The sequence below is a fragment of the Triticum urartu genome, chromosome 1 (assembly GCF_003073215.2).
Source record: "Triticum urartu cultivar G1812 chromosome 1, Tu2.1, whole genome shotgun sequence".
Classification (NCBI taxonomy): Eukaryota; Viridiplantae; Streptophyta; class Magnoliopsida; order Poales; family Poaceae; genus Triticum; species Triticum urartu.
In genome coordinates, this window is record NC_053022.1 from 50871249 (window position 1) to 50899165 (window position 27917).

The window sequence follows — 27917 nt, forward strand, 5'->3', positions numbered from 1 at the left end:
GGCGCCGGCGCCCGAGTCAACCATGAACCGGGCCACCGCCGAGCTAGCAACTTGAACGGAGAAAACCAGCGGCTCGACAAGCTCAGCAACCAGGCGCGCAGGGTGCGCGCAGAAGCGGATGGACACAAGGGTGGAAAGCGAAGCGGCGGAGATGTGAAACCCCATCGCCGGCGGTGTGATCCAGATCACCCCCGGGGAGGCACCCGGACCAGCAGCGGCGTCGAAAACAATGGGGGAGCGGAGGAAGGAAGCGACTCTGGACTGGAAAGCTTTACCTGGACACGGCACCACCCGGAAACCCCGGCGCCTACGACGAGCCCGCTCGCCATCGGAAGAGGGCCCAGGCCGGCCGCTAAGGGGAGGAGCGGACGGAGTAGCGGCTGGAGCCGTGGGGGGCGGAGCATCGGCGGACGGAGAGTGGACGGCCACCAGCAGCAGGATGGTGTCGGAGTCGCCCGGCGGGTCGCCAGTACCGACGCTCGACCCCTCCATCCTATTCGTGTTTTCCGGTTTCTGTGATTTCATTTTCGTAGTTCTGAGAAACTTTTCTTAGTTGGTCTGTTTGTTTGTCAAGAACTTGTTGTGCAAGTTATTAAGTTATATGTTAGAACAATTATACTTATATATAAAAAAACTAGGACATGACGATGCTTAATGCATTAGTTTGTACTTACCAAAATTATCAATTTGCACAAGCTTTTGGTGAAGCTACATCTTAAGCCTGAGAAGTTCCTGGTTGGTAGATTCTACTAAAGACCACGGACTTCATGGTGCATTGGCTGGTTAGCTCCTCTATTTGTTTCTCGTACTTTGGGATCAGTTTAGTGTCCTTTTCTGCAATTTTGTTACATTGATCATATATCAGGATTACATGAGATATGATTGAAAAAGTTGAAGAGACCTTTTACGGTGCATCAAGATAATTTGAACCGTTCATTTTTGTGGTTAGAGGGCCCGGATTAGCCAATACTACTGTAGATTTTCGGTAGTATATTGAATACTACAAGCTCCTGACCCTCGCGTCGCCCGACCGGGCGACTCGGTGGAATCCCTGCCGCCGCCGGCCGGCCCCCCACCTCTCGCCCATCTCCGCGTCGCCGCCGCCGGAGAGCCGTCCGACGAAGACTCGCCGGGCCCTAGGATGGTGGCGGCGGGGCTGTTTTTTTCTCTCCTCCTCCGACCCCATGGCCTCGTCCTCCGCCCCTCCCCCGAGATCCGGTCCCTGGCGGCGCCGGCGGCTTCCATCAGCGGTGGCGGCGGCCTTCCCCCGGTGATGTCTTCCCCCTGGATGACGCTGGCGGCTTCTGCTGGCCCAGATGGGATATGTGACCTCGCCCGGCTGGATGTGGCGCTCTCCATTCGGCCTCCACGACGGCCGGCGTGCCTTCTCCGCTGTGTCCACCCCCTCCCACCGACCCCACCACCCTCACCCCCTGCTCGGCTCCGGGTCTGCCTCCCGCTATGGCGGTCGTGGAGGCGTGGGGTTGTGCCCGGCCGCGGTTGCTTCCTGCAGTGCGCGGGCCGGGAGGTTTGGCTGCGCGTGAACTTCACCACCCACCCACCCCCGGCAGGGGCGGCTTCGGCATGGCGGCTACGGACCTGCGCCCCTTCCTGCGTCCATGGCCGGCCTGCATGGCTTTGGATCCAACACACCATGAAAGCTGCGCTCTTTCCAATTTTCTTGGCTCGTTGGCTCCTCGGCATCACCGCATCATCACCCTGCCGGTGCCCTTGGTTGGCCGTCCATCCCGGTGCATCTTCGTTTCCGGCTCGCTTCGGGAGCTACGTCCCCTTCCAGCTCTTAGGCTTGCCGGCACTCTGCTGCTCCGGTCCCAGTGGCCTTGATCTGCGTTTTCCAGATCCTGGTTTGTCCGGGGCTCCGGCCACCGTCACAACTCATTGCCTTCCATTTCGCTCAGCCACGCAACCCCGCCCTCGAACGGAGCTAGCAAGTCCGGCGGCGCTCGGTGCCTTCTTCGGCGTCGAGCGTGGCTCTCCTTCCTCCAGACGCAATTTCGGCCTATACTCGACTTCCTCTTCTTCGATTTGTTCTCCGACGGCTTGGGATTGTTCGGAATTTGGCTAGGGAGAAATCCCCGCATTCTATGATGGCAGTGGCGACACTTGCGGGTGTCGTTCCCTTCTTGGAGGCACTGCCATGGCCACTATCCGGGCCCCTCTTCGAGCAACAGGGGAAACCCTAGGTCCGGCTTCCCGGATCGGACGATGGCGGCGTCTCGTGTCGTTCTCCTTCCTGAAGGCGATGTCTTGTTTGCTCGCGGCGTCCTCGGTGCTGACTTCGGTGATGTCGGTCGTCTAGTTATTGGTCGGATTGTGTCTCTGGTTGGCGAGTTTAGCTGTGTTTTTCTTTGGGTCGAGTGCCTCATGTTTCTCTGGTTTGGGGCATCATGTTCACGCCTTTTGTGTCCGTGTCATGTGTTGTATCACCTCTTGTACTCATTTAATTTCTCCTATCAATGCAATGATACGCAAGCTTTGCGTATTCCAAAAAAAAACATAGGCAGATTCAGGCAAGCAGATTCATGTGTGCATATGTCAGCCGGAATCGATCTAGCGAACGGAAGCGATCATCCTGCGGGCTGCTGTGTACGTGCACGTTCAACCTACATATGTGTATTGCGTCGTACAGCTTGGGGCAGGAACAGTCAGCTTACTTCGTCGTCGTCGTCACCGCGCCGGAAGTAATCGAAGATGGCCTGGTAATTTGGATTGAGGTTGAGGGCTCGAGGCTAGCTCCACGGGAGGAGATGAAGGTCGGCACTGGCACCGTTGTTGCTGTGTTTCTCATCTGGTGTGTGGCGTCGCGATTGTAGTCTGAGGAGAGCCATAGTCGAAAGTCAATGTCGAACATATCGCCGGACACCTCGGGCTGCTGCTCGAGGCCGCACGCTCGCATTGGCCCAGATCTCCAGCTTGACTCGGCCACCGTCACGTCCATGCCTCCTCGTTGCTCTCGTCCATGCCCGACGGGTCAAGAAGGGCCTCCATGTCGGTGGTGAACTCCATGAGCTCGGCCTCCGTCAGAGTGAGTCCAAAGCATACAAGGTTGTCACGGAAGAACTCAACCAGCGCCGATGTCGCAGCTGGCTTCGTCGGGTTCCGACGATGTCGCTGTTCTCATCACTTCAGCCTCCACAGGAGGCGCTGATGCTCTTGAGCTGCGATCATGGGTCCGCCACTTGCGCTTGAACCACGCCAGTACGAGCTCATCGCTCCGGCAGCCCGAGGGATCAGTGGCGACGTGGGTTGTAGGCGCAGTCGCTCGTGCCTACAAGCTATTTTGTTTTGATTTGTGCATGCACTGACTGTAGCTGCGTCGGGATGGCGGAGGACTTAGCCGGTGGAAAAAATGCCCATGCGTTGCAACGGGAGAATACAGTAAGTGTAGCACAACGCTACTGAGAAAATGCTTGAGTCCAATTAAAATGTATAATTGTGTTCTATTTTCACTTGGTCACGTAATGTTGAAAGAAAATTCGTCTGCTTAGGAAAATAAGTCAGAAGTGTGTGATTTTGTGGATATGCTTGAACAAAATATCACATGGGATTACACTAATAGAATATCCCAAGTCAGTTGAGAGATGTACTAACAAAATATCAAACCTGAAGTTTCTTAACCAACATGCATACAGACTACTGAATATCGAAGAACAGTTGTACCTGAAGTTGATGGGCAGCAATTTCTGGCTCCAATTTAACCATCCAAGCTACTATATGAAAGATCATGAGTTTGTCAATTAGAAAATATTTTCTGATGTAACATTATTCCCTGATTGCTATGGTTGTTGGAGGTTGCCTCTACCATCAACCAATCCAAAGAGATGTGAGGCTGGATTTTATGGTAACACGGTTGGTCAGGCAACTGGGGTGTAGGTGTGTAGCACCATCTCCGGTTCTATAATTTCGCAAACGATAAAGATAATCTGAAAGGCAAGACTCTACCCGCGGCTTTTATGTTGGACGCAAAGTTTGAAGGTGCTAACTTGATAGAAGTTGTCATTTTTCAAGGCTTATGCTGTTGGTGCATGTTTCAAAGGTAATAGAAACATAACTACACATGTTAATTGGTTTTATACCACACTGCTTTGTTCATTGTTTTCATTGCTTTCAAATACTGACCCTTTCATATGTACCCTCACATTGATCATAGGCAGACATAAAATGCTTGTTTATTCACCATAGTGTATTGTTGTGATTTCTCCCAAATACAAACCCTTTGAGATATAACTTTGCTCCAAGCATGTTTCATTATGAACATGAAGATAGACACTTCTCTTCGAAATACTTTCAGGCACGAGCTTCACGAACGCTGCCAATTTTGGAAAAGCCGAAAGCTCTCAATTCTTTTTGAAAAGCTGATGTCAAAGCTGCAATCTTTAAGAACGCCGTCTTGTTAAGACCAACCTTCGACGATGCTAATATGAAGGACGTTGATTTCGAGGGAACACTCACTGGCTACATTGACCTTCAGAAGCTATGCAAAAACAACAAAATCAATGGAGGCACAAGATTTGAGCTGGGATGCAGGTCATTAAATCATAGACATGTTTATGGCAGCATCGGCATCCTCCAACACGATTAGTAAGCAAGTCTGTTATAGAGCACAAGCAGGTTGACAACAACTGCCCTTTTACTCCTCTTGAAAATATGTGTGTACAACCCTCTGCATATCATAAATATTCAGCAATACATACACAGCTGCAGTTGATCTGTACAAACACAATTTACACGGAAGGAAGTTTCCCATGATTTTCTTTGTAGATGTATGGTTCACAATTCAGCAACAGCAAGCCATCACATATATATGATGCATTAGTTGGATGTCATGCATTCTGAACTCAGTACCAATGTACACACAGGAAGTGATCAGACCCTATAGTACTATGTGCATTTGCTTGACTACATTATTTGCCTCCTCCTGGGTTGGTTTGTCCTGCCATTATGAAAAGGAAGTTTAGGTTATTGTAGGAAAAATATCTAACATGTGGCATACACCAACTTGTAATGTAAAAACTGAATATTTTTTGGAATTGATCAAGTTCTTTAGCATGCCATGCTATAGGTATAAAGGGAGAGCAGGTGTAGAGAGAGAATTTTGAGCAATGCAGACCTTGCAGCAGTGTAGTAGAGGGTGGGTGAGGAGGCCAGCCTCCACGCGTCGGAACGAAGCAAGGTACAGTCTGTAACATCTCAAATTTTCAATTTGAAATGTTATACATTAGATCATCATTGCATACCATATTTTATTTTGCATTTTGGTTGATTCTAGAAATTCTATGCAACTCAATGACCCACGGAGAGAGTTGGGGATTTCGTTATTTTCATATTTGAGTTTTCTCAAATTTTGAGAATAGGATCATTTGATTTTATTTATTTTATCATCAATTATTTCTATTACAAAAATATGAGAGAGGGAATAAAATGACTTTCCCAAAATAAAGAAATATTGAGGATTTAATAATAAAATCAAATAAGATTTTATTTCAGAGTTTTTCGGTGTTTTATTTGAATTTAGGAAAAATGTGCATTTTTCAAAATTGCATTTAGGTCCCAAGTAAATGTTCACCTTGTGCGGCTTGATTTTAGAAGCCCGTGAAAATTTATTTCGGAATTTTTGGAGTCCGTTTAGTATTTCTTTTTATTTTTCTTCTGGGCGTAATTATTTTAAAAAAAAATCGAACCGACCTAGGGCCGTGTTCGACTAGGACTCCCGGCCCCTTAGGCTATTTAAGCCGGGGGGGGGGGGGGAGGCCCAGCCAGAGCTAACCCTAGCCCGAGCCGCCCCCAGCTCCCGCCGCCGCACGCCGCCCGAGGTCCGCTGCCGCCTCGAAATCCGCGCCGTTTTTTTTATTTCGAAAAACCGTTCGGTTTTTCTGTCGGTTTTTTTAGATTCGGTTTTTTAAAAATAGATCGGTTTTTCCAGTTTATTTAATTTAGCGAGCGTTCGTCGTTTTTATTTTTCTCGGATTAAATCCGTGATTTTTCTGATCGCGATTCCTGATCCGATTTTTGTTTTAGTTTAACTTTTCGCTCGTTTATCGGAATCAGGCGATTCAAGCGCCTAGAGTTTCGTCTCGAAACCCTCTATCCGTTTAACCAACTTAAACAAGATGTTGCTACTGTAAAATTTTCCCTAGATCCAGATTAGTAGAACGAAGTTGTTTTCTTTCGCTGTTTGATTTTCGTTGCTTCGTTCGATTTGATTCTTTTTGCCAACCGGAGTTCTTAAGTTGAATCTTCTGGTTAGATCTCTTATTTGAGTTTTACCTGTGCATTAGATGAGTACTTATTGTATGCTTGTTTGTTTGTCTGCGATAGAATACCCGGAGTGCGCCGCTTGTTATTTTGAATCGCTAGGTTTCCCGGATCATCAGCAAGGCAAGTAACACTTTGATCATACCTTTTCTACTACCCAGTTTTATTGCATTAGATCAATCCTCACACATTGCATGGTTAGGATCTAATTAAATTGTGGGATGGGAAGTAGATGAGGTAGTACCTATTACCTGTTTATTATCAAACCTTTGGGAGTTACTTCTACGTTTGCTTATTATGCCATGCTATGCTAGTAGACGTGGATTGGGTGAGTGATATCCATGACAGATGTGAGTTTTTTTTAATTAATGGTTTATCTAAGGTGGCAACTTAAAAACACATCTGGGTGGATTGAGGCACCTGGGTATTCCAGGACTTGCCTGTTTTCTTTTGGACCGCCACCCAGGCTCAAAGGGATCATGAGACTATTCATACTAGAAACTTCCGTGTGCAGCCACAAGCTATTATGGGCTCTAGCATAGTTGACTAAGTCGTGCGAACTCTTACAGTGGTAGACTAGCAGATGTAGGGGATGTAGGTGGTACGGTCTACCCGATCGTAAGGTGCTAGCATTTCTGAAAGACCATGTCTCGGTCATCCGTCTTCTCAAACATCCTGTAGTGCGAGAAACCCAACGGAGGCGATCGAGTCTTGTGGGGAAAAGTGTGCAAACCTCTGCAGAGTGTAATAAACTAATCATGGTTAGCCGTGTCCCCGGTTATGGACATCTTGAGTATCTAGTACTTGGATTATCATGTGAATCTCAACATGTTACTCTAAATTAATTTTGTTGGGTTTTGTTTAATGATGATGCTTAATTGGGATTGAGAATGCTGTCAACCATTCTCAATGTTTAACAACTACCATGATAGTTAAATAAATTTATTCCTTTGTAGTAGGGAAAAATTGGCTTTACGCAAAACTGTAACCATAGAGATTTTCACCAGCCAAATATGCATATAGTATAGCTGTTTCATTCCATTACTCTCTATGTGTTACATTGCCAGCATATTCCATGTGCTGACCCGTTTCGGGCTGCAACGTTAATGTTGCAGACTTTTCAGACGACGATTAAGGAGTTTTTAGGTCGTGGTTCTATACTCAGTGATGCCGTTGGAGTTGATGGACTCATTTATCTTCCAAGCCTTCCGCTGTTATCGTTATTAGATGGCCTTAAGCCATATTTATTGTAATAAGTTCTCTTTTCAGACACTTGATGTAATAAGTGTGTGATTGCTACTCTGCTATAAATCCTCCGAGTACTGTGTGGTGTCAGCATTACTGATCCAGGGATGACACTGGAGCACAGAGATCAGACTGTTTGAGGTCTGGTCGCTACAGAGATTGTATCAGAGCACACGCTGACTGTAGGACACGACCACTAAGCTAAAAGACCTAGATCACTATTCACTCTCTTCTCTTCTGACCTCTCATCTTTTCTACTCTTTAGGATGGCGGATGCAAGGAACAAGTTCACGCAATCGGATGAAGATACACCCTTTGGACGTCACTTGAAGGAAGTCACTAGATACCTGAATATAGGAGTACCAAGCTTCACCGGAACCTACAACGCCACTTTACCTGAAGAAGAGCGCTGGATGATTCAAGTTCAAGTTCCAGGAAGAACGTTCATGCCAGTCACTGAGCCCATAGAGTTTTCTTTTGATGCACCAACTTGGAGTCTAGGAAAGAGCATGGCAGCACACATCGCCATGGGACGCATTGGAGAAGTCTACCGCAATGATCTCAAGGATACTATCTACCAGATTTGTGGGCGCCGAGATGAGCACTGGGAGATGATCAACACCAGGAAGGATAGATCAATCGCAGCTTTTATCCAGGAGCTAAACCAGCACATTCGACGACAGGAGAACCAGATGTGCGCCGACATGATAGATCTGAAGAAGGCTAAGACTAGAATCAAGGAACTAGAGGAAGAACTCAAGGCTACACGTGAAGATTATGAAGAGGAAATTGAAGTATTGGTGGAGAAGAATGACGACCTGTTCAAGAAGATTGGAATATTCATGGGAGGCCCTACACCAGTAGAGGAAGACGAAGAACCCAAGGAGATTAGCCCGGAAGACTACATCATCATCGACGGCACCGACTCGGATCCAGATAGTAGCGATGATGACTATGTTGATGAAGCTGGAGCAGATATCATGGAGTCTGCAATCGAAGAATATTTCTAGTAGACCACCTCATCAGTAGTAGTAGTCCACCATGTAAATATAGTAGTCCGAGCACTTTTTGTGATAGATAGATCGATTGTATGCCCTTGTTTGATTGAATGAAGTGAATTGTTTGCTTTTGCCTCATGTGCATATGGGTAGTGTTTTCTCTTTAGACCCCCTCTATTCTTACATCTCATCTTTTCTAAAACCCTCAGATGCCTTCGAGACGTGACCCCGGATTTGCCTTTCCACCGGAGCTCACTCAGTTGATCCAGCAGCAGAACACATTGATGCAGTTGCTAGTCCAGAATCAGAACCAGGGGAACAACAACAACAACCCACCACCACCACCACCACCTGTTGATCACTTAGCCCGTTTTCTTAGGCTGAATCCGCCGGTGTTTTCCAGTAGCACCGAGCCGATAGTAGTAGATGATTGGCTTCGCAAGACAGCTAGGGAGTTGACCACAACAGGATGCACAGATGCGGAGAAGGTGAAGTTTGCCGCACATCAGCTTGAAGGACCCGCAGCATCATGGTGGGAGAATTTCACAGCCACTTTCCCAGTCGACACTGTCACATGGGACCAGTTTCAGCAGGCCTTTCGTACTGCCCATGTTTCAGCAGGAGCTATGGCCATGAAGAAGCGTGAGTTTCACAACTTACGCCAAGGAGGACGGACAGTTGGCCAGTATGTGCAGGACTTTAGTAAGTTAGCACGTTATGCCCCAGATGACGTCGCTACAGATGCAGCTAAGCAGGAGAAGTTCCTGGAAGGACTGAATGATGAGTTGAGCATGCAGTTGATGGTAGCAACCTTCAACAACTACCAGGAGTTGGTAGATCGTGCTCTTATGATTGAAGGGAAGCAGCAGCAAATTGAGAATCGCAAGAGGAAGTATGGACAAGGGAAGTACAATTCAGGAGCTCAGCAGAAACCACGTTTTACCCCTAGACCGGGAGGACATTTTCAGCATACCCATGGAGGAGGTAGCTCGCACAATCATAATGGCACCAATAATGATAATGGCAATGGAGGAAGCAACGGCCAGAACCGCACCAACCCATCAACCCCAGCCAAGAAGGACCTGAGCCAAGTCACTTGCTTTAAATGTCAGAAGACCGGACATTATGCCAATGAATGTCCTGAAGGCCAAAATGGCAATGGAAGTTTTGGGAAGAAGCCGAACCCTTTCAACAGGGGACAGGTGGACCACGTTAGCGTGGAGGAGGTTGAAGCTCAGCCCAGTGCAGTAATAGGTAAGTTTTTGGTTAAGTCATTTACTGCACTCGTTCTTTTTGATACTGGTGCATCGCATTCATACATCTCAAGGGGATTTGTGGATAAGTATAACCTATCAACCCAAGCCCTTAGGTCACCCATGTTAGTAACCTCGCCTGGAGCAGAGTATGTGGCTAGTCTATGGTGTGATCGGTTACCATTAAGGATTGGTAACTATGTTTTTCCCTCAGACCTAATAGTATTGGAATCCCAAGGATTGGATGTGATATTAGGCATGGATTGGTTATCAAAGTATGAAGGGAATATTGAATGTGCTAGTAAGTCAATTTTGCTTACTACCCCAGAAGGGAGAAGGATCAAGTATGTATCCTGACATGTGCCAAAGAGGACTCAAGTAAATTGCCTAACAGGAGTTGTGCAGGAGGAAGCACCAGTGGTAAGGGATTTTCCTGAAGTATTTCTAGAGGAGTTGCCAGGCATGCCACCGAAGAGAGATATTGATTTTTTGATTGAGCTATTGCCAGGCACAGGGCCAATATCAAAGAGACCATATAGGATGCCAGCAAAGGATTTGGTGGAAATTAAGAAGCAGATTAAGGAGTTACTGGATAAGGGATATATCTGCCCAAGTTCTTCGCCTTGGGGATTGCCAGTACTTCTAGTGGAGAAAAAGGATGGATCGTTAAGGATGGTTGTTGATTATCGAGGATTGAATGAAGTAACGATCAAGAACAAGTACCCACTACCAATGATCAACGATCTGTTTGATCGATTGCAAGGAGCTAAGGTATTTTCCAAGATCGATATGCGATCAGGATACCACCAGTTGAAGATTCGAGAACAGGATATTCCGAAGACAGCTTTTACCACCAGGTATGGGTTGTACGAGTATACCGTTATTGTTGGGGATCGTAGCAGAAATTCAAAATTTTCTACGCATCACCAAGATCAATCTATGGAGTAATCTAGCAACGAGGGGAAGGAGAGTGCATCTACATACCCTTGTAGATCGCTAAGCGGAAGCGTTCAAGTGAACGGGGTTGATGGAGTCGTACTCGTCGTGATCCAAATCACCGATGATCCTAGTACCGAACGGACGGTACCTCCGTGTTCAACACACGTACAGCCCGGTGACGTCTCCTACGCCTTGATCCAGCAAGGGGAGAAGGAGAGGTTGGGGAAGATTCCATCCAGCAGCAGCACGACGGCGTGGTGGTGGTGGAGGAGCGCGGGACTTCAGCAGGGCTTCGCCAAGCACTACGAGAGACGAGGAGGGAGATGGGTAGGGCTGCGCCAACAGGGAGAGCAAATCACATGTGTTGGGCAGCCCCAAACCTCAAGTATATATAGGGGGAGGGGAGGGGCTGCGCCCCCACCTAGGGTTCCCTCCCTAGGGGTGGCGGCAGCCCCCAGATCCCATCTGGGAGGCGGCCAAGGGGGAGAGAGAGGGGGGCGCACCTAGGATGGGCCTTAGGGCCCATCTGCGCCTAGGGTTTGCCCCCTCTCCTCTTGAGGACGCCTTGGGCCTTGGTGGGAGGCGCCCCAGCCCACATAGGGGCTGGTCCCTTCTCACTTATGGCTCACGCAAGCCTCCGGGGCTGGTGGACCCCCGGACCCCTCCGGTGGTCCCGGTACACTACCGGTGATGCCCGGAACACTTCCGGTGGCCAAAACCATACTTCCTATATATCAATCTTTACCTCCGGACCATTCCAGAACTCCTCGTGACGTCCGGGATCTCATCCGGGACTCCGAACAACATTCGGTAACCGCGTACATACTTTCCCTATAACCCTAGCGTCATCGAACCTTAAGTGTGTAGACCCTACGGGTTCGGGAACCATGCAGACATGACCGAGACAACTCTCCGGCCAATAACCAACAGCGGGATCTGGATAGCCATGTTGGCTCCCACATGTTCCACGATGATCTCATCGGATGAACCATGATGTCGAGGATTCAATCAATCCCGTATACAATTCCCTTTGTCCAGCGGTATTGTACTCGCCCGAGATTCGATCGTCGGTGTCCGATACCTTGTTCAATCTCGTTATCGGCAAGTCTCTTTACTCGTTCCGTAACACATCATCCCGTGATCAACTCCTTGATCACATTGTGCACATTATGATGATTTCCTACCGAGTGGGCCCAAAGATACCTCTCCGTTTACACGGAGTGACAAATCCCAGTCTCGATTCGTGCCAACCCAACAGACACTTTCGGAGATACCTGTAGTGTACCTTTATAGCCACCCAGTTACGTTGTGACGTTTGGCACACCCAAAGCACTCCTACGGTATCCGGGAGTTGCACAATCTCATGGTCTAAGGAAATGATACTTGACATTAGAAAAGCTTTAGCATACGAACTACACGATCTTTGTGCTAGGCTTAGGATTGGGTCTTGTCCATCACATCATTCGCCTAATGATGTGATCCCGTTATCAACGACATCCAATGTCCATGGTCAGGAAACCGTAACCATCTATTAATCAAGGAGCTAGTCAACTAGAGGCTTACTAGGGACATGGTGTTGTCTATGTATCCACACATGTATCTGAGTTTCCTAACAATACAATTCTAGCATGGATAATAAACGATTATCATGAACAAGGAAATATGATAATAACTAATTTATTATTGCCTCTAGGGCATATTTCCTACAGTCTCCCACTTGCACTAGAGTCAATAATCCAGTTCACATCGATATGTGATTAACACTCAGGGTCACATCCCCATGTGACTAACACCCAAAGAGTTCTGGGTTTGATCATGTTATGCTTGTGAGAGAGGTTTCAGTCAACGGGTCTGCAACATTCAGATCCGTATGTACTTCGCAAATTTCTATGTCATCTTGTAGATGCAACTACTACGCTACATTTGGAGCCATTTCAAATAACTGTTCTACTTGGAGCTATTCTAAATTGTTGCTCCATTATACGTATCCGGTATCTCTATTCAGAGCTATCCGGATAGGTGTTAAGCTTGCATTGACGTAACCCTTTACGTCGAACTCTTTATCACCTCCATAACCGAGAAACATATCCTTATTCCTCTAAGGATAATTTAGACCGCTATCTGGTGATCTACTCCTAGATCACCTTTGTACCCTCTTGCCAAATATGCGGCAAGGCACACATCAGGTGCGGTACTCAGCATGGCATCCCGTATAGATCCTATGACAAAAGCATAGGGGACGACCTTCGTACTTCCTCTTTCTTCTGCCGTGGTCGAGCTTTAAGTCTTAACTTCATACCTTACAACTCAGGCAAGAACTCCTTCTTTGACTGATCCATCTTGAACACCTTCAAGATCATGTCAAGGTATGTGCTCATTTGAAAGTACCATTAAGCGTTTTGATCTATCCTTATAGATCTTGATGCTCAATGTTCAAGTAGCTTAATCCAGGCTTTCCATTGAAAAACACTTTCCAAATAACCCTATATGCTTTCCAGAAATTCTACATCATTTCTGATCAACAATATGTCAACAACATATACTCATCAGAAATTCTATAGTTCTCCCACTCACTTCTTTGGAAATACAAGTTTCTCATAAACTTTGTATACACCCAAAATCTTTGATCATCTCATCAAAGCATACATTCCAACTCCGAGATGCTTACTCCAGTCCTTAGAAGGATTGCTGGAGCTTTGCATACTTGTTAGCATCTTTCAGGATTGACAAAACCTTCCGGTTGTATCACATACAACCTTTCCTCAAGAAAATCGTCGAGGAAACAATGTTTTGACATCCTATCTGCAAGATTTCATAAATAATGCAGTAATCGCTAATATAATTCCAACAGACTCTTAGCATCGCTATGAGTGAGAAAGTCTCATCGTAGTCAACTCCTTGAACTTGTCGGAAAACATCTTAACGACAAGTCGAGCTTTCTTAATGGTGATACTTACCATCATTGTCCGTCTTCCTTTTAAAATCCATATGTACCTAACAGCCTTACGACCATCAAGTAGTTCTTCCAAAGTCTACACTTTGTTTTCATATATGGATCCTCTCTCGGATTATATGGCCTCGAGCCATTTTGGAATCCAGGCCCACCATCGCTTCTCCATAGCTCGTAGGTTCATTGTTGTCTAGCAACATGACTTCCAAGACAGGATTACGTACCACTCTGAAGTAGTACGCATCCTTGTCATCCCACGAGGTTTGGTAGTGACTTGATCTGAAGTTTCATGATCACTATCATAAGCTTCCACTTCAATTGGTGTAGGTGCCACAGGAACAACTCCCTGTGCCCTGCCACACACTAGTTGAAGAGACGGTTCAATAACCTCATCAAGTCTCCACCATCCTCCCACTCAATTCTTTCGAGAGAAACTTTTCCTCGAGAAAGGACCCGATTCTAGAAACAATCCCTTACTGCTTTCGGATCTGAGACAGGAGGTATACCCAACTGTTTTGGGTGTCCTATGAAGATGCATTTATCCGCTTTGGGTTCGAGCTTATCAGCCTGAAACTTTTCCACATAAGCGTCGCAGCCCCAAACTTTTAAGAAATGACAGCTTAGGTTTCTCTAAACCATAGTTCATACGGTGTCATCTCATCGGAATTACATGGTGCCCTATTTAAAGTGAATGTGGTTGTCTCTAATGCCTAACCCATAAACTATCGTGGTAATTCAATAAGAGACATCATGGTATGCATCATATCCAATAAGGTGCAGTTATGATGTTCGGACACACCATCACACTATGGTGTTCCAGGCTGTATTAGTTGTGAAACAATTTCCACAATGTCTTAATTCTGTGCCAAACTCGTAATTCAGATATTCATCTCTATGATCATATCATAGATATTTTATCCTCTTGTCACGACGATCTTTCAACTTCACCCTGAAATTACTTGAACCTTTCAATAATTCAGACTCATGATTCATCAAGTAAATATACTCAATATCTACTCAAATCATCTGTGAAGTAAGAACATAACGATATCCACTACACGCCTCAGCACTCATTGGTCTGCACACATCAAAATGTATTACTTCCAACAAGTTGCTTTCTAGTTCCATTTTACTGAAAACGAGGCTTTCAGTCATCTTGCCCATGTGGTATGATTTGCATGTCTCAAGTGATTCAAAATCAAGTGAGTCCAAACGGTCCATTTGCATGGAGTTTCTTCATGCATATACACCAATAGACATGGTTCGCATGTCTCAAACTTTTCAAAAACGAGTGAGCCCAAAGATCCATCAACATGGAGCTTCTTCATGCGTTTTATACCGATATGACTTACGTGGCAGTGCCACAAGTAGGTGGTACTATCATTACTATCTTATATCTTTTGGCATGAACATGTGTATCACTACGATCGAGATTCAATAAACCATTCATTTTAGGTGCAAGACCATTGAAGGTATTATTCAAATAAACAGAGTAACCATTATTCTCCTTAAATGGATAACCGTATTGCGATAGACATAATCCAATCATGTCTATGCTCAACGCAAACACCAATCTCGATGGTAGAGGGAGCGTGCGATGCTTGATCACATCAAGCTTGGAAAAACTTCCAACACATATCGCCAGCTCACCTTTAGCTAGTCTCCGTTTACTCCGCAGCCTTTTATTTCGAGTTTACTAACACTTAGCAACCGAACCGGTATCTAATACCATGGTGCTACTAGGAGTACTAGTAAAGTATACATTAACACAATGTATATCCAATATACTTCTATCGACCTTGCCAGCCTTCTCATCTACCAAGTATCTCGGGTAATTCTGCTCCAGTGGCTGTTCCTCTTATTACAGAAGCACTTAGTCTCGGGTTTGGGTTCAACCTTGGGTTTCTTCACTAGAGCAGCAACTGATTTGCCGTTTCATGAAGTATCCCTTCTAGCCCTTGCCCTTGCCCTTCTTAAAACTAGTGGTTTCACCAACCATCAATAATTGATGCTCCTTCTTGATTTCTACTTTTGTGGTGTCAAACATCGCGAATATCTCAAGGATCATCATATATGTCCCTGATATATTATAGTTCATCACGAAGCTCTAGCAGCTTGGTGGTAATGACTTCGGAGAAACATCACTATCTCATCTGGAAGATCAACTCCCACTCGATTCAAATGATTGTTGTACTCAGACAATCTGAGCACAAGCTCAACAATTGAGCTTTTCTCCCTTAGTTTGCAGGCTAAGAAAATCGTCGGAGGTCTTATACCTCTTGACGTGGGCATGAGCCTGAAATCCCAATTTCAGCCCTCGAAACATCTCATATGTTTCGTGACGTTTCAAAACATCTTCGGTGCCTCAACTCTAAACCGTTTAACTGAACTATCACGTAGTTATCAAAATGTGTATGTCAGATGTTCGCAACATCCACAGACGACGTTCGAGGTTCAGCACACTGAGCGGTGCATTAAGGACATAAGCCTTCTATGAAGCAATGAGGACAATCCTCAGTTTACGGACCTAGTCCGCATAATTGCTACTATCAACTTTCAACTAAATTTTCTCTAGGAACATATCTAAACAGTAGAACTGAAGCGCGAGCCACGACATAATTTGCGAAGACCTTTTGACTATGTTCGGGATAATTAAGTTCATCTTATGAACTCCCACTCAGAAAGACATCCCTCTAGTCATCTAAGTGATTACATGATCTGAGTCAACTAGGCCGTGTCCGATCATCACGTGAGACGGACTAGTCATCATCGGTGAACATCTTCATGTTGATCATATCTACCATACGACTCATGCTCGACCTTTCGGTCTCTTGTGTTCCGAGGCCATGTCTGTACATGCTAGGCTCGTCAAGTCAACCTAAGTGTTTCGCGTGTGTAAATCTGTCTTACACCCGTTGTATGTGAACGTTAGAATCTATCACACCCGATCATCACGTGGTGCTTCGAAACGACGAACTTTCGCAACGGTGCACAGTTAGGGGGAACACTTTCTTGAAATTTTAATGAGGGATCATCTTATTTACTACCGTCGTTCTAAGCAAATAAGATGCAAAAACATGATAAACATCACATGCAATCAAAAAGTGACATGATATGGCCAATATCATTTTGCTCCTTTTGATCTCCATCTTCGGGGCTCCATGATCATTATCGTCACCGGCATGACACCATGATCTCCATCATCGTGTCTCCATGAAGTTGTCTCGCCAACTATTACTTCTACTACTACAGCTAACGGTTAGCAATAAAGTAAAGTAATTACATGACGTTTATGTTGACACGCAGGTCATAAATAAATTAAGACAACTCCTATGGCTCTTGCCGGTTGTCATACTCATCGACATGCAAGTCGTGATTCCTATTACAAGAACATGATCATCTCATACATCACATATATCATTCATCACATCCTTTGGCCATATCACATCACAAAACACTTGCTGCAAAAACAACTTAGACGTCCTCTAATTGTTGTTGCAAGTTTTTTTCGTGGCTGCTATAGGTTGCTAGCAAGAACGTTTCTTACCTACGCCAAAACCACAACGTGAATTGCCAATTTCTATTTACCCTTCATAAGGACCCTGTTCATCGAATCCGATCCGACTAAAGTGGGAGAGACAGACACCCGCCAGCCACCTTATGCAACTAGTGCATGTCATTCGGTGGAACCGGTCTCACGTAAGCGTACGTGTAAGGTTGGTTCAGGCCGCTTCATCCCACAATGCCGCCGAATCAAGATAAGACTAGTAACGACAAGTAAATTGACAAAATCGACGCCCACAACTACTTTGTGTTCTACTCGTGCATAGAAACTACGCATAGACCTAGCTCATGATGCCACTATTGGGGATCGTAGCAGAAATTCAAAATTTTCTACGCATCACCAAGATCAATCTATGGAGTAATCTAGCAAGGAGGGGAAGGAGAGTGCATCTACATACCCTTGTAGATCGCTAAGCGGAAGCGTTCAAGTGAACGGGGTTGATGGAGTCGTACTCGTCGTGATCCAAATCACCGATGATCCTAGTACCGAACGGACGGCACCTCCGTGTTCAACACATGTACAGCTCGGTGACGTCTCCTACGCCTTGACCCAGCAAGGGGAGAAGGAGAGGTTGGGGAAGACTCCATCCAGCAGCAACACGACGGCGTGGTGGTGGTGGAGGAGCGTGGGACTCCAGCAGGGCTTCGCCAAGCACTACGAGAGACGAGGAGGGAGAGGGGTAGGGCTGCGCCAACAGGGAGAGCAAATCACATGTGTTGGGAAGCCCCAAACCTCAAGTATATATAGGGGGAGGGGAGGGGCTGCGCCCCCACCTAGGGTTCCCTCCCTAGGGGTGGCGGCAGCCCCCAGATCCCATCTGGGAGGCGGCCAAGGGGGAGAGAGAGGGGGGCGCACCTAGGGTGGGTCTTAGGGCCCATCTGCGCCTAGGGTTTGCCCCCTCTCCTCTTGAGGGCGCCTTGGGCCTTGGTGGGAGGCGCCCCAGCCCACATAGGGGCTGGTCCCTTCCCACTTATGGCCCACGCAAGCCTCCAGGGCTGGTGGCCCCTCCTGGTGGACCCCGGACCCCTCCGGTGGTCCTGGTACACTACCGGTGATGCCCGGAACACTTCCGGTGGCCAAAACCATACTTCCTATATATCAATCTTTACCTCCGGACCATTCCGGAACTCCTCGTGACGTCCGGGATCTCATCCGGAACTCCGAACAACATTCGGTAACCGCGTACATACTTTCCCTATAACCCTAGCGTCATCGAACCTTAAGTGTGTAGACCCTACGGGTTCGGGAACCATGCAGACATGACCGAGACAACTCTCCGGCCAATAACCAACAGCGGGATCTGGATACCCATGTTGGCTCCCACATGTTCCACGATGATCTCATCGGATGAACCATGATGTCGAGGATTCAATCAATCCCGTATACAATTCCCTTTGTCCAGTGGTATTGTACTTTCCCGAGATTCGATCGTCGGTGTCCGATACCTTGTTCAATCTCGTTACCGGCAAGTCTCTTTACTCGTTCCGTAACACATCATCCCGTGATCATCTCCTTGATCACATTGTGCACATTATGATGATGTCCTACCGAGTGGGCCCAAAGATACCTCTCCGTTTACACGGAGTGACAAATCCCAGTCTCGATTCGTGCCAACCCAACAGACACTTTCGGAGATACCTGTAGTGTACCTTTATAGCCACCCAGTTACGTTGTGACGTTTGGCACACCCAAAGCACTCATACGGTATCCGGGAGTTGCACAATCTCATGGTCTAAGGAAATGATACTTGACATTAGAAAAGCTTTAGCATACGAACTACACGATCTTTGTGCTAGGCTTAGGATTGAGTCTTGTCCATCACATCATTCTCCTAATGATGTGATCCCGTTATCAACGACATCCAATGTCCATGGTCAGGAAACCGTAACCATCTATTGATCAACGAGCTAGTCAACTAGAGGCTTACTAGGGACATGGTTGTCTATGTATCCACACATGTATCTGAGTTTCCTAACAATACAATTCTAGCATGGATAATAAACGATTATCATGAACAAGGAAATATGATAATAACTAATTTATTATTGCCTCTAGGGCATATTTCCTATAGTTATGTCATTTGGTCTGACTAACGCACCTGCCTATTTTATGAACATGATGAACAAAGTGTTTATGGAGTTCTTGGATAAGTTCCTCGTAGTGTTCATTGATGATATCCTCGTTTATTCGAAGAATGAAGAGGAGCATAAGGAGCATTTGCGTTTGGTACTTGGAAAGCTCAGAGAACATCAATTATATGCCAAGTTCAGCAAATGTGAGTTCTGGTTGAAGGAAGTACGATTCCTCGGACACGTTATATCTGGAGAAGGTATATCAGTTGATCCCACTAAAGTTGATACCGTGACCAAGTGGGAAGCCCCAACAACAATTGGAGAGATCCAGAGTTTTCTTGGACTCGCAGGATACTACCGGAGATTTATTGAGAATTTCTCAAAGATTGCGAAGCCTATGACTGAGTTGTTAAAGAAAGATACCAAGTTCATATGGACAGAGGAATGTGAGGCTAGTTTCCAGGAGTTGAAGAAACATTTGGTTACCTCACCAGTGTTGATTTTGCCAGACCAGACCAAAGATTATGAGGTGTATTGCGACGCTTCACGTTGAGGACTTGGAGCAGTGCTTATGTAGGAAGGGAGAGTTGTTTCATATGCCTCAAGACAACTGAAGCCTCATGAGTTGAATTATGCCACGCATGATTTTGAATTAGCAGCCGTAGTGCATGCACTGAAGACATGGAGGCATTTCCTCATTGGAAACCATTGTGAGGTGTACACGGATCATAAGAGTTTGAAGTACATTTTCACCCAGAAGGAGTTGAATCTCAGACAAAGGAGATGGTTGGAGCTCATCAAGGATTATGATATGAGATTGCAATACCATCCCGGAAAGGCTAATGTAGTAGCTGACGCATTAAGCCGTAAGAGCCATGTCAATACATTAATGACGGGAGAAATACCCAAGGAGTTAGCAGAAAGTCTTCGTGAACTATATTTGGAAATAGTTCCGAGAGGCTATGTAGCAGCATTGGAGATTCAGTCAACTTTGATGGATAGAATCAGAGAAGCTCAGAAGACTGACAAAGAGATTGCCTCCATTAAGGCGAAACCGAGCAAAGGAAAAGCTAAGGGATTTCGTGAGGATGAGCACGATACCCTATGGTTTGAAGACCGCATTTACGTGCCCAATGACCCGGAGATCAGGAAGTTGATACTGCAAGAGGCACATGACTCACCGTATTCAATTCACCCAAGAAATACCAAGATGTATTTGGATCTGAAGGATATTTTCTGGTGGACCGGAATGAAGAAGGATATTGCGGAGTATGTAGCAGTTTGTGATGTATGTCAGAGAGTAAAGGCAGAGCATCAGAAGCCAGCGGGATTGTTACAACCATTGCCGATACCCGAATGGAAGTGGGATAAGCTAGGCATGGATTTTATCATGGGATTACTCAAGACTCGTTCAGGCTATGACTCGATTTGGGTTGTAGTCGATCGATTAACGAAAGTAGCTCATTTCATCCCAGTAAAGACCACTTACACCAGTGCTAAATTGGCAAAGATATACATGACCAGGATCGTATGTCTGCATGGAGTTCCGAGGAGTATCGTATCAGATAGAGGAACCCAGTTTACCTCAAAGTTCTAGAAGCAGTTGCACGAAACTTTGGGTACCAGGGTAGAATTCAGTACAGCTTTTCATCCACAGACAGATGGACAGACCGAGAGAGTCAATCAAATTTTGGAGGATATGCTGAGAGCTTGTGCGCTAGATTATGGATCTAGTTGGGACGATAATTTGCCATATGCAGAGTTCTCTTACAACAACAGTTACCAAACCAGTTTAAAGATGGCCTCTTTCGAAGCCTTGTACGAAAGGAGGTGCAGGACACCGTTATCGTGGGACGAAGTTGGAGACCGCCAGTTGTTTGGACCTGACTTGATTAAAGAGTCTGAACAGAAGGTGAAGTTGATTCGCGATAGGCTCAAGATAGCCCAGTCCAGGCAGAAAAGTTATGCAGATTCTAAACGTAAGGAGACAGTTTACGAAATTGGAGATAGAGCTTATCTTCGAGTATCTCCACTTCGGGGAACAAAGTGTTTTGGAGTTAAAGAGAAGTTAGCACCACGATTTGTAGGACCATATCGAGTTTTGGAGCGTATGGGAGAAGTGGCCTACAAGTTGGAATTGCCCGAAGGATTGTCAGGAGTTCATGATGTGTTCCACGTTTCTCAGTTAAAGAAATGTCACGCGGAGATGGCTGACATACCGTTGAGAGACACAGTGCCCTTGGAAACTATTCAGTTGGATAACGATTTGACGTACGAGGAGAAACCAATTAAAATCCTCGAGTTTGCCAGCCGAGTAACTCGCAGCAAGGTTATCAAGTTTTGCAAAGTTCAGTGGACCACCACACAGAGGATGAAGCCACCTGGGAGCGAGAAGAAGATTTGATCAAGGACCACCCTCACCTATTTTCTAGCCAACCCGAATCTCGAGGGCGAGATTCATCTTAAGGGGGTAGGTTTGTAACATCCCAAATTTTCAATTTGGAATGTTATACATTAGATCATCATTGCATACCATATTTTATTTTGCATTTTGGTTGATCCTAGAAATTCTACGCAACTCAATGACCCATGGAGAGAGTTGGGGATTTCGTTATTTTCATATTTGACTTTTCTCAAATTATAAGAATAGGATCATTTGATTTTATTTATTTTATTATCAATTATTTCTATTACAAAAATATGAGAGAGGAAATAAAATGACTTTCCCAAAATAAAGAAATATTGAGGATTTAATAATAAAATCAAATAAGATTTTATTTCGGAGTTTTTCGGTGTTTTATTTGAATTTAGGAAAAATGTGTGTTTTTCAAAATTGCATTTAGGTCCCAAATAAATGTTCACCTTGTGTGGCTTGATTTTAGAAGCTCGTGAAAATTTATTTCGGAATTTTTGGAGTCCGTTTAGTATTTCTTTTTATTTTCTTCTGCGCGTAATTATTATTTTTTAAAAAATCGAACCGACCTAGGACCGTGTCCGACTAGGACTCCCGGCCCGTTAGGCTATTTAAGCCGGGGGGGAGGCCCAGCCAGAGCTAATCCTAGCCCGAGCCGCCCCCAGCTCCCGCCGCCGCGTCGCCTCACCGCCGCCGCAGCCGGACGCCGCCGCCGCCGCACGACGCCCGAGGTCCGCCGCCGCCTCGAAATCCGCGCTGGTTTTTTTTTTGAAAAACCGTTCGGTTTTTCCGTCGGTTTATTTTAGATTTGGTTTTTTTAATAGATCGGTTTTTCCGGTTTATTTAATTTAGCGAGCGTTCGTCGTTTTTCTTTTTCTCGGATTAAATCCGGGATTTTTCTGATCGTGATTCCTGATCCGATTTTTGTTTTAGTTTAACTTTTCGCTCGTTTATCGGAATCAGGCGATTCAAGCGCCTAGAGTTTCGTCTCGAAACCCTCTATCCGTTTAACCAACTTAAACAAGATGTTGCTACTGTAAAATTTGCCCTAGATCCAGATTAGTAGAACGAAGTTGTTTTCTTTCGCCGTTTGATTTTCGTTGCTTCGTTCGATTTGATTCTTTTTGCCAACCGGAGTTCTTAAGTTGAACCTTCTGGTTAGATCTCTTATTTGAGTTCTACATGTGCATTAGATGAGTACTTATTGTATGCTTGTTTGTTTGTCTGCGATAGAATACCCGGAGTGCGCCGCTTGTTACTTCGAATCGCTAGGTTTCCCGGATCATCAGCAAGGCAAGTAACACTTTGATTATACCTTTTCTACTAACCAGTTTTATTGCATTAGATCAATCCTCACACATTGCATGGTTAGGATCTAATTAAATTGTGGGATGAGAAGTAGATGAGGTAGTACCTATTACCTGTTTATTATCAAACCTTTGGAAGTTACTTCTACGTTTGCTTATTATGCCATGCTATGCTAGTAGACGTGGATTGGGTGAGTGATATCCATGACAGATGTGAGTTTTTTTTTAATTAATGGTTTATCTAAGGTGGCAACTTAAAAACACATCTGGGTGGATTGAGGCACCTGGGTATTCCAGGACTTGCCTGTTTTCTTTTGGACCGCCACCCAGGCTCAAAGGGATCATGAGACTATTCATACTAGAAACTTCCGTGTGCAGCCACAAGCTATTATGGGCTCTAGCATAGTTGACTAAGTCGTGCGAACTCTTACAGTGGTAGACTAGCAGATGTAGGGGATGTAGGTGGTACGGTCTACCTGATCGTAAGGTGCTAGCGTTTCTGAAAGACTATGTCTCGGTCATCCGTCTTCTCAAACATCCTGTAGTGCGAGAAACCCAACGGAGGCGATCGAGTCTTGTGGGGAAAAGTGCGCAAACCTCTGCAGAGTGTAATGAACTAATCATGGTTAGCCGTGTCCCCGGTTATGGACATCTTGAGTATCTAGTACTTGGATTATCATGTGAATCTCAACATGTTACTCTAAATTAATTTTGTTGGGTTTTGTTTAATGATGATGTTTAATTGGGATTGAGAATGCTGTCAACCATTCTCAATGTTTAACAACTACCATGATAGTTAAATAAATTTATTCCTTTGTAGTAGGGAAAATTGGCTTTACGCAAAACTGTAACCATAGAGCTTTCCACCAGCCAAATATGCATATAGTATAGGTGTTTCATTCCATTACTCTCTATGTGTTACATTGCCAGCATATTCCATGTGCTGACCCGTTTCGGGCTGCAACGTTAATGTTGCAGACTTTTCAGACGATGATTAAAGAGTTTTTAGGTCGTGGTTCTATACTCAGTGATGCCGTTGGAGTTGATGGACTCACTTATCTTCCAAGCCTTCCGCTGTTATCGTTATTAGATGGCCTTAAGCCATATTTATTGTAATAAGTTCTCTTTTGAGATACTCGATATAATAAGTGTGTGATTGCTACTCTGCTATAAATCCTCCGAGTACTGTGTGGTGTCAGCATTACTGATCTAGGGATGACACCGGAGCACAGAGATCAGACTGTTTGAGATCTGGTCGCTACACAATCCCTACAGAGATGAGCAAATGAACCCGGGTAGGGGAGGAGATGGTGGTGGAGGAGCTCGTGGTTGTCTGCCCCAGTGGCACCTCGAGGCAGAGCTCGCTCCCTCGTGCCGCTGCTACGTCAATCGCTTGCTTGCTCCGAGAGAAAGGAGCACAGGGTGCAGGGTCGGCTCCAGGACAGACGAATCCAACCCTGGGGAGCTTGTGGTAGCCAGATCCCAGCGGCACTTGCTCCGAGAGAAACCAACGGTGGCTGCAAGATTGGTTCCGGTACCTACGGATCTGACGCTGGGAGCCCGTGGTGGCCGGATCCCGACGGCGGCGAGCCTCCGTTGCACATGTCCAAGCTCTGTCAAGCAGCACGTTCAGAGTCTCGAAAAAGCCCTTGCCGCCGGCATCAATGTTTTGCTTCTCTCGTCCGCATCCACGGGATCCAAACCCCACTCCGCTCCTCTCCCCCAAGCCACCGAAGACGATATTTATGAGAGGGGTTAGGGAAGGCGGAGAGGATGCAGAGTTCGACTCTGACTAAGAGTCCTCTTGAGGGATGACGCACGTATATATACACGAAAATTCAGTAACAGGATTGCTTCGTTCCAGTTTTCTTTGTCTCTTGATCGCAGGAAAGCAGATCTATCAACAATTGTATTTCCAGGACAGAATGCCCTACTAAAGTTATAACCATTGTTCTATGATCTATTTGAATTGATAGTTCGTCAAGCTAAATTCAGGACCTTGATTAAGAAACACAGGTACCATACTGAGTGTGTTCTATCTTGTTCACAATTTTTCTCATCGCCACCTTAGAAAAATTCGATTATAGTTTATTAAACAATACTTTTCAGTTTTGTATTGTAAGAAAGAAAGCCAATACACTTCAACGACAGAGGAAGGTAGAAAATATTTTGCAAAAACAGAGTGTCTGATTGTGCTTCGTCCCTGGTTTAACTCTTGAATGTAAAGAAGTGAAACAACTTGCCCGGTAAAGCTATTTCACATTTAACACTGACCCACACCCTTTAAGCTACCTGAAGTAACCATGATGTATATCTTGCCTTCAGCATGATCAAATTATATCAACTGAAAAAACTACACACACCAATTGCCAAAGCCAAACTTACCATTATTTCAGTCAGAAATGCAGAACATATACATATCAGATTACCGAATGAATTACTATCCCTGATGGTAGACAAAGGAAACTGCTCATAGAACAATTCGTACTATGATATTATGGGCATATACTAAAGCATTTTGAGAAGCATAGAACTAAGCAAAGAGACCATGAATCTATTTTGACACCCTTCTTCTGAAGCTACCATTTCAGGTATCAAAATTTTGATGTGTGATCTGGTGTCCGAAGTAGATTTGAATGCTAGCATACCTGAAAACCAACATTTTTTCTATTTGGACCTTCCTAAAGTAGGTAAGTATTTTTCGGATAACAACTTCGCTTTACCTCAAAACTGATCAACCGATGTGCCAACGAATAGAACTATAGAATTCAGTAAAGTATGTGCTTATGTAATCCAGATCCCTGTGATTCAAACAGTAAACTTCCAATGATGGGACTGCCTCTCACGTCCTTTAGCAGCGGAACTCCATCGATTAAATCCCGCTGATGTAAAAAGAGAAAGTCATTACTACTGGGTAGTTATAGATTAGCCACCAAGAAAAAAAGCCAAATACAAAAGGAAAAATAAAGCTGGAATATTTATCCATTGCTTAGTGTAAAGAGAAAGCACATGCAACCATGCATTTTTATCAATTATAATTGTTTCTACTGGTTTCCCTTCTCCAAATAACCTGGCAAATTGTACTAACAGACTAAACATATACAAATTATTGATAGCTCAGTTCATGCCTAACAGAGACCCATCGCCGACCCGACGCACCTTGAGACAGATCTTCTTCCTTTGTTTCTTGACTGATATGCTGCATAAAATTTCTGTTTACCATCCATAGTAATTAGATTTCGATCAAAGTAACCAGGCAATTAAGCATATACTATTTCTACAGTGACTCGTAACATTATATACCTGTAGAGCTTCTTCATATACAACTCCCTCATTGCAACCAACAGATCTATTTTCCACATTTGGATGGCTTTGCATGCCAAAGCCATTAAAAACTTCAGCATCATTAACTGGATTAAAGGACAGTATTGAGCCATTGACGGAGGAAACATCCCATATGTATGTGGTGCCAAAGCCATTGAAAACTTCAGCATCATTAACTGGATTAAAGGACGGCATTGACGGAGGAAACATCCCACATCCCGTATGTATACAAGTGTCCATATCTGTAGCCATCATCTGACAATTTGAACAGGGGAAAAGGTTAAAAAGCAAGGCAACAAACCTCTTTAGAGAAGGCTAATATTTATTTCTTAACTGAGGTGCTAAAACCACACAAAAACTTATAAATACTAATTCTGAAGAGTGAACAATATGAGATCAGTCTCCCTAGAATTAGTACATACTACACAATGTGTCGAGAGTATATGGCAAACAAAGACATGTGCATAATCCAGAAGACAACCATGCTAGCATATTCATGAGGCAGCGAAGACAACATATGAAACCTGAACCTGCATCATTGTACTGTTTAGTCTTTCCTTTCCTTTTTATACCATGTCTTTTGTTCCACATGTTCCTCTGAATTTTCACTTGAACAACTTTCTGTTGAACTAAAAGACAATACCACCAATGTCAATTACCAAGATGACAATAAGAAAAAATTTGTTACAATAAGAAAAAATTTGTTAGCAACCTGTGAGAGGTTAGCCAACATATTCCGTAGCTGATGGTCCATCTTCGCATGTAAAAATTCAGAATAGAGGTGTGTCTTTGTCAGCGGCTCATCTAACCTGTAGAATCGTGCATCATTCTATCATTCCCTTGCTTATAGAAGCACTACTCACTGGACCACTCAGCAATCACACAATTAAACTGCCCATGTAAGATTTTCCACACAATTTAATTAGCAAGATGAGTGCATATATTGGTTCAAAAGGAAAGTGTTATAACTGAATTAATCAAGTAGATATTGAGGTTAATGTACGTATGTATTCTTACCTGAGCCTTTTGTAGGATTTGGGGCAGCTTCTTGGTGACCACTCGTTAAAGTCCTCCTGCAATGACGGTGGTAGGTGGAGAGGATCTGGAAGATCTTGGCTGGCATGGGGCAGCTGCTCTACTCCTCGATGAGGCGCTGTATGGCAGCAGTAAGCCACATCATCGCCACAAGGGAGCGCAGCAGGCGCGATGCCTTAAACCTCGCAGGGCAGCGCGCAAGAGCGGGCGTAGGGTGGGGGTGTCCGTGCGCGCGAGACGCCTCGCCACCGCCGCCGTTCCCATGCGTCTCCTGGACTTGGGACGGGAGGAGGGCTGCCGGCGAGGTCGAGGCTTGAGGGAGAGGAAGGCGTCGAAGGGATGGATACCTCTTCTCCCTGCGTGGATTTCGGCCGCGGACTCAGCGAGGAAGGCGGCGGCGGCGACGCCGGCGGCGACCGCCCGTGCGTGGGGGACAGGAAGGGGATCGTGGCGTGATGTATGATTTGAGGGCTGCGGGTTGAATGTACTAAACTACAGGGACGTTTCTGAAAAATGAAACGGTATCTCACGTAGTCACTC

The 27917-nt window shown here is 45.3% G+C and overlaps 1 protein-coding gene across 12 annotated transcripts; it reads right to left on the bottom strand.

The window, feature by feature from the left end:
• Nucleotides 1–4836: 4836 nt before the first annotated feature.
• Nucleotides 4837–27917, bottom strand: LOC125546349. 12 transcript variants are annotated; one of them, XR_007300617.1, is made up of 6 exons: nt 27360–27906; nt 27055–27151; nt 26322–26597; nt 26178–26217; nt 25742–25900; nt 4837–4954 (listed from the first exon to the last, which is right to left on the bottom strand). XR_007300617.1 is itself a non-coding variant. In XM_048710639.1 (6 exons), the coding sequence occupies exons 3-6, from the start codon at nt 26879–26881 to the stop codon at nt 25827–25829; spliced, it is 399 nt and encodes a 132-aa protein (XP_048566596.1). In that variant the 5' UTR covers nt 26882–26971; nt 27152–27233; nt 27360–27917; the 3' UTR covers nt 24955–25826. The 12 variants fall into 12 exon arrangements, 8 of the variants coding, with proteins under 8 accessions (XP_048566596.1, XP_048566559.1, XP_048566574.1 ...); XR_007300616.1 differs by lacking the exon at nt 4837–4954 and adding an exon at nt 24204–24948; XM_048710639.1 differs by lacking the exons at nt 4837–4954; nt 27055–27151 and adding exons at nt 26873–26971; nt 27152–27233 and having other exon boundaries at nt 24955–25900; nt 27360–27917.

Coding starts and splice junctions, on each gene's coding strand:
- LOC125546349 (XM_048710602.1), bottom strand. CDS start 27,096: ATGGACCATCAGCTACGGAATATGTTGGCTAACCTCTCACAG. Junction 26,598..27,054: donor TGTTGGCTAACCTCTCACAG/GTTGCTAACAAA, acceptor TCAAATTGTCAG/ATGATGGCTACAGATATGGA. Junction 25,901..26,177: donor GGAAGAAGATCTGTCTCAAG/GTGCGTCGGGTC, acceptor TTTTTACATCAG/CGGGATTTAATCGATGGAGT.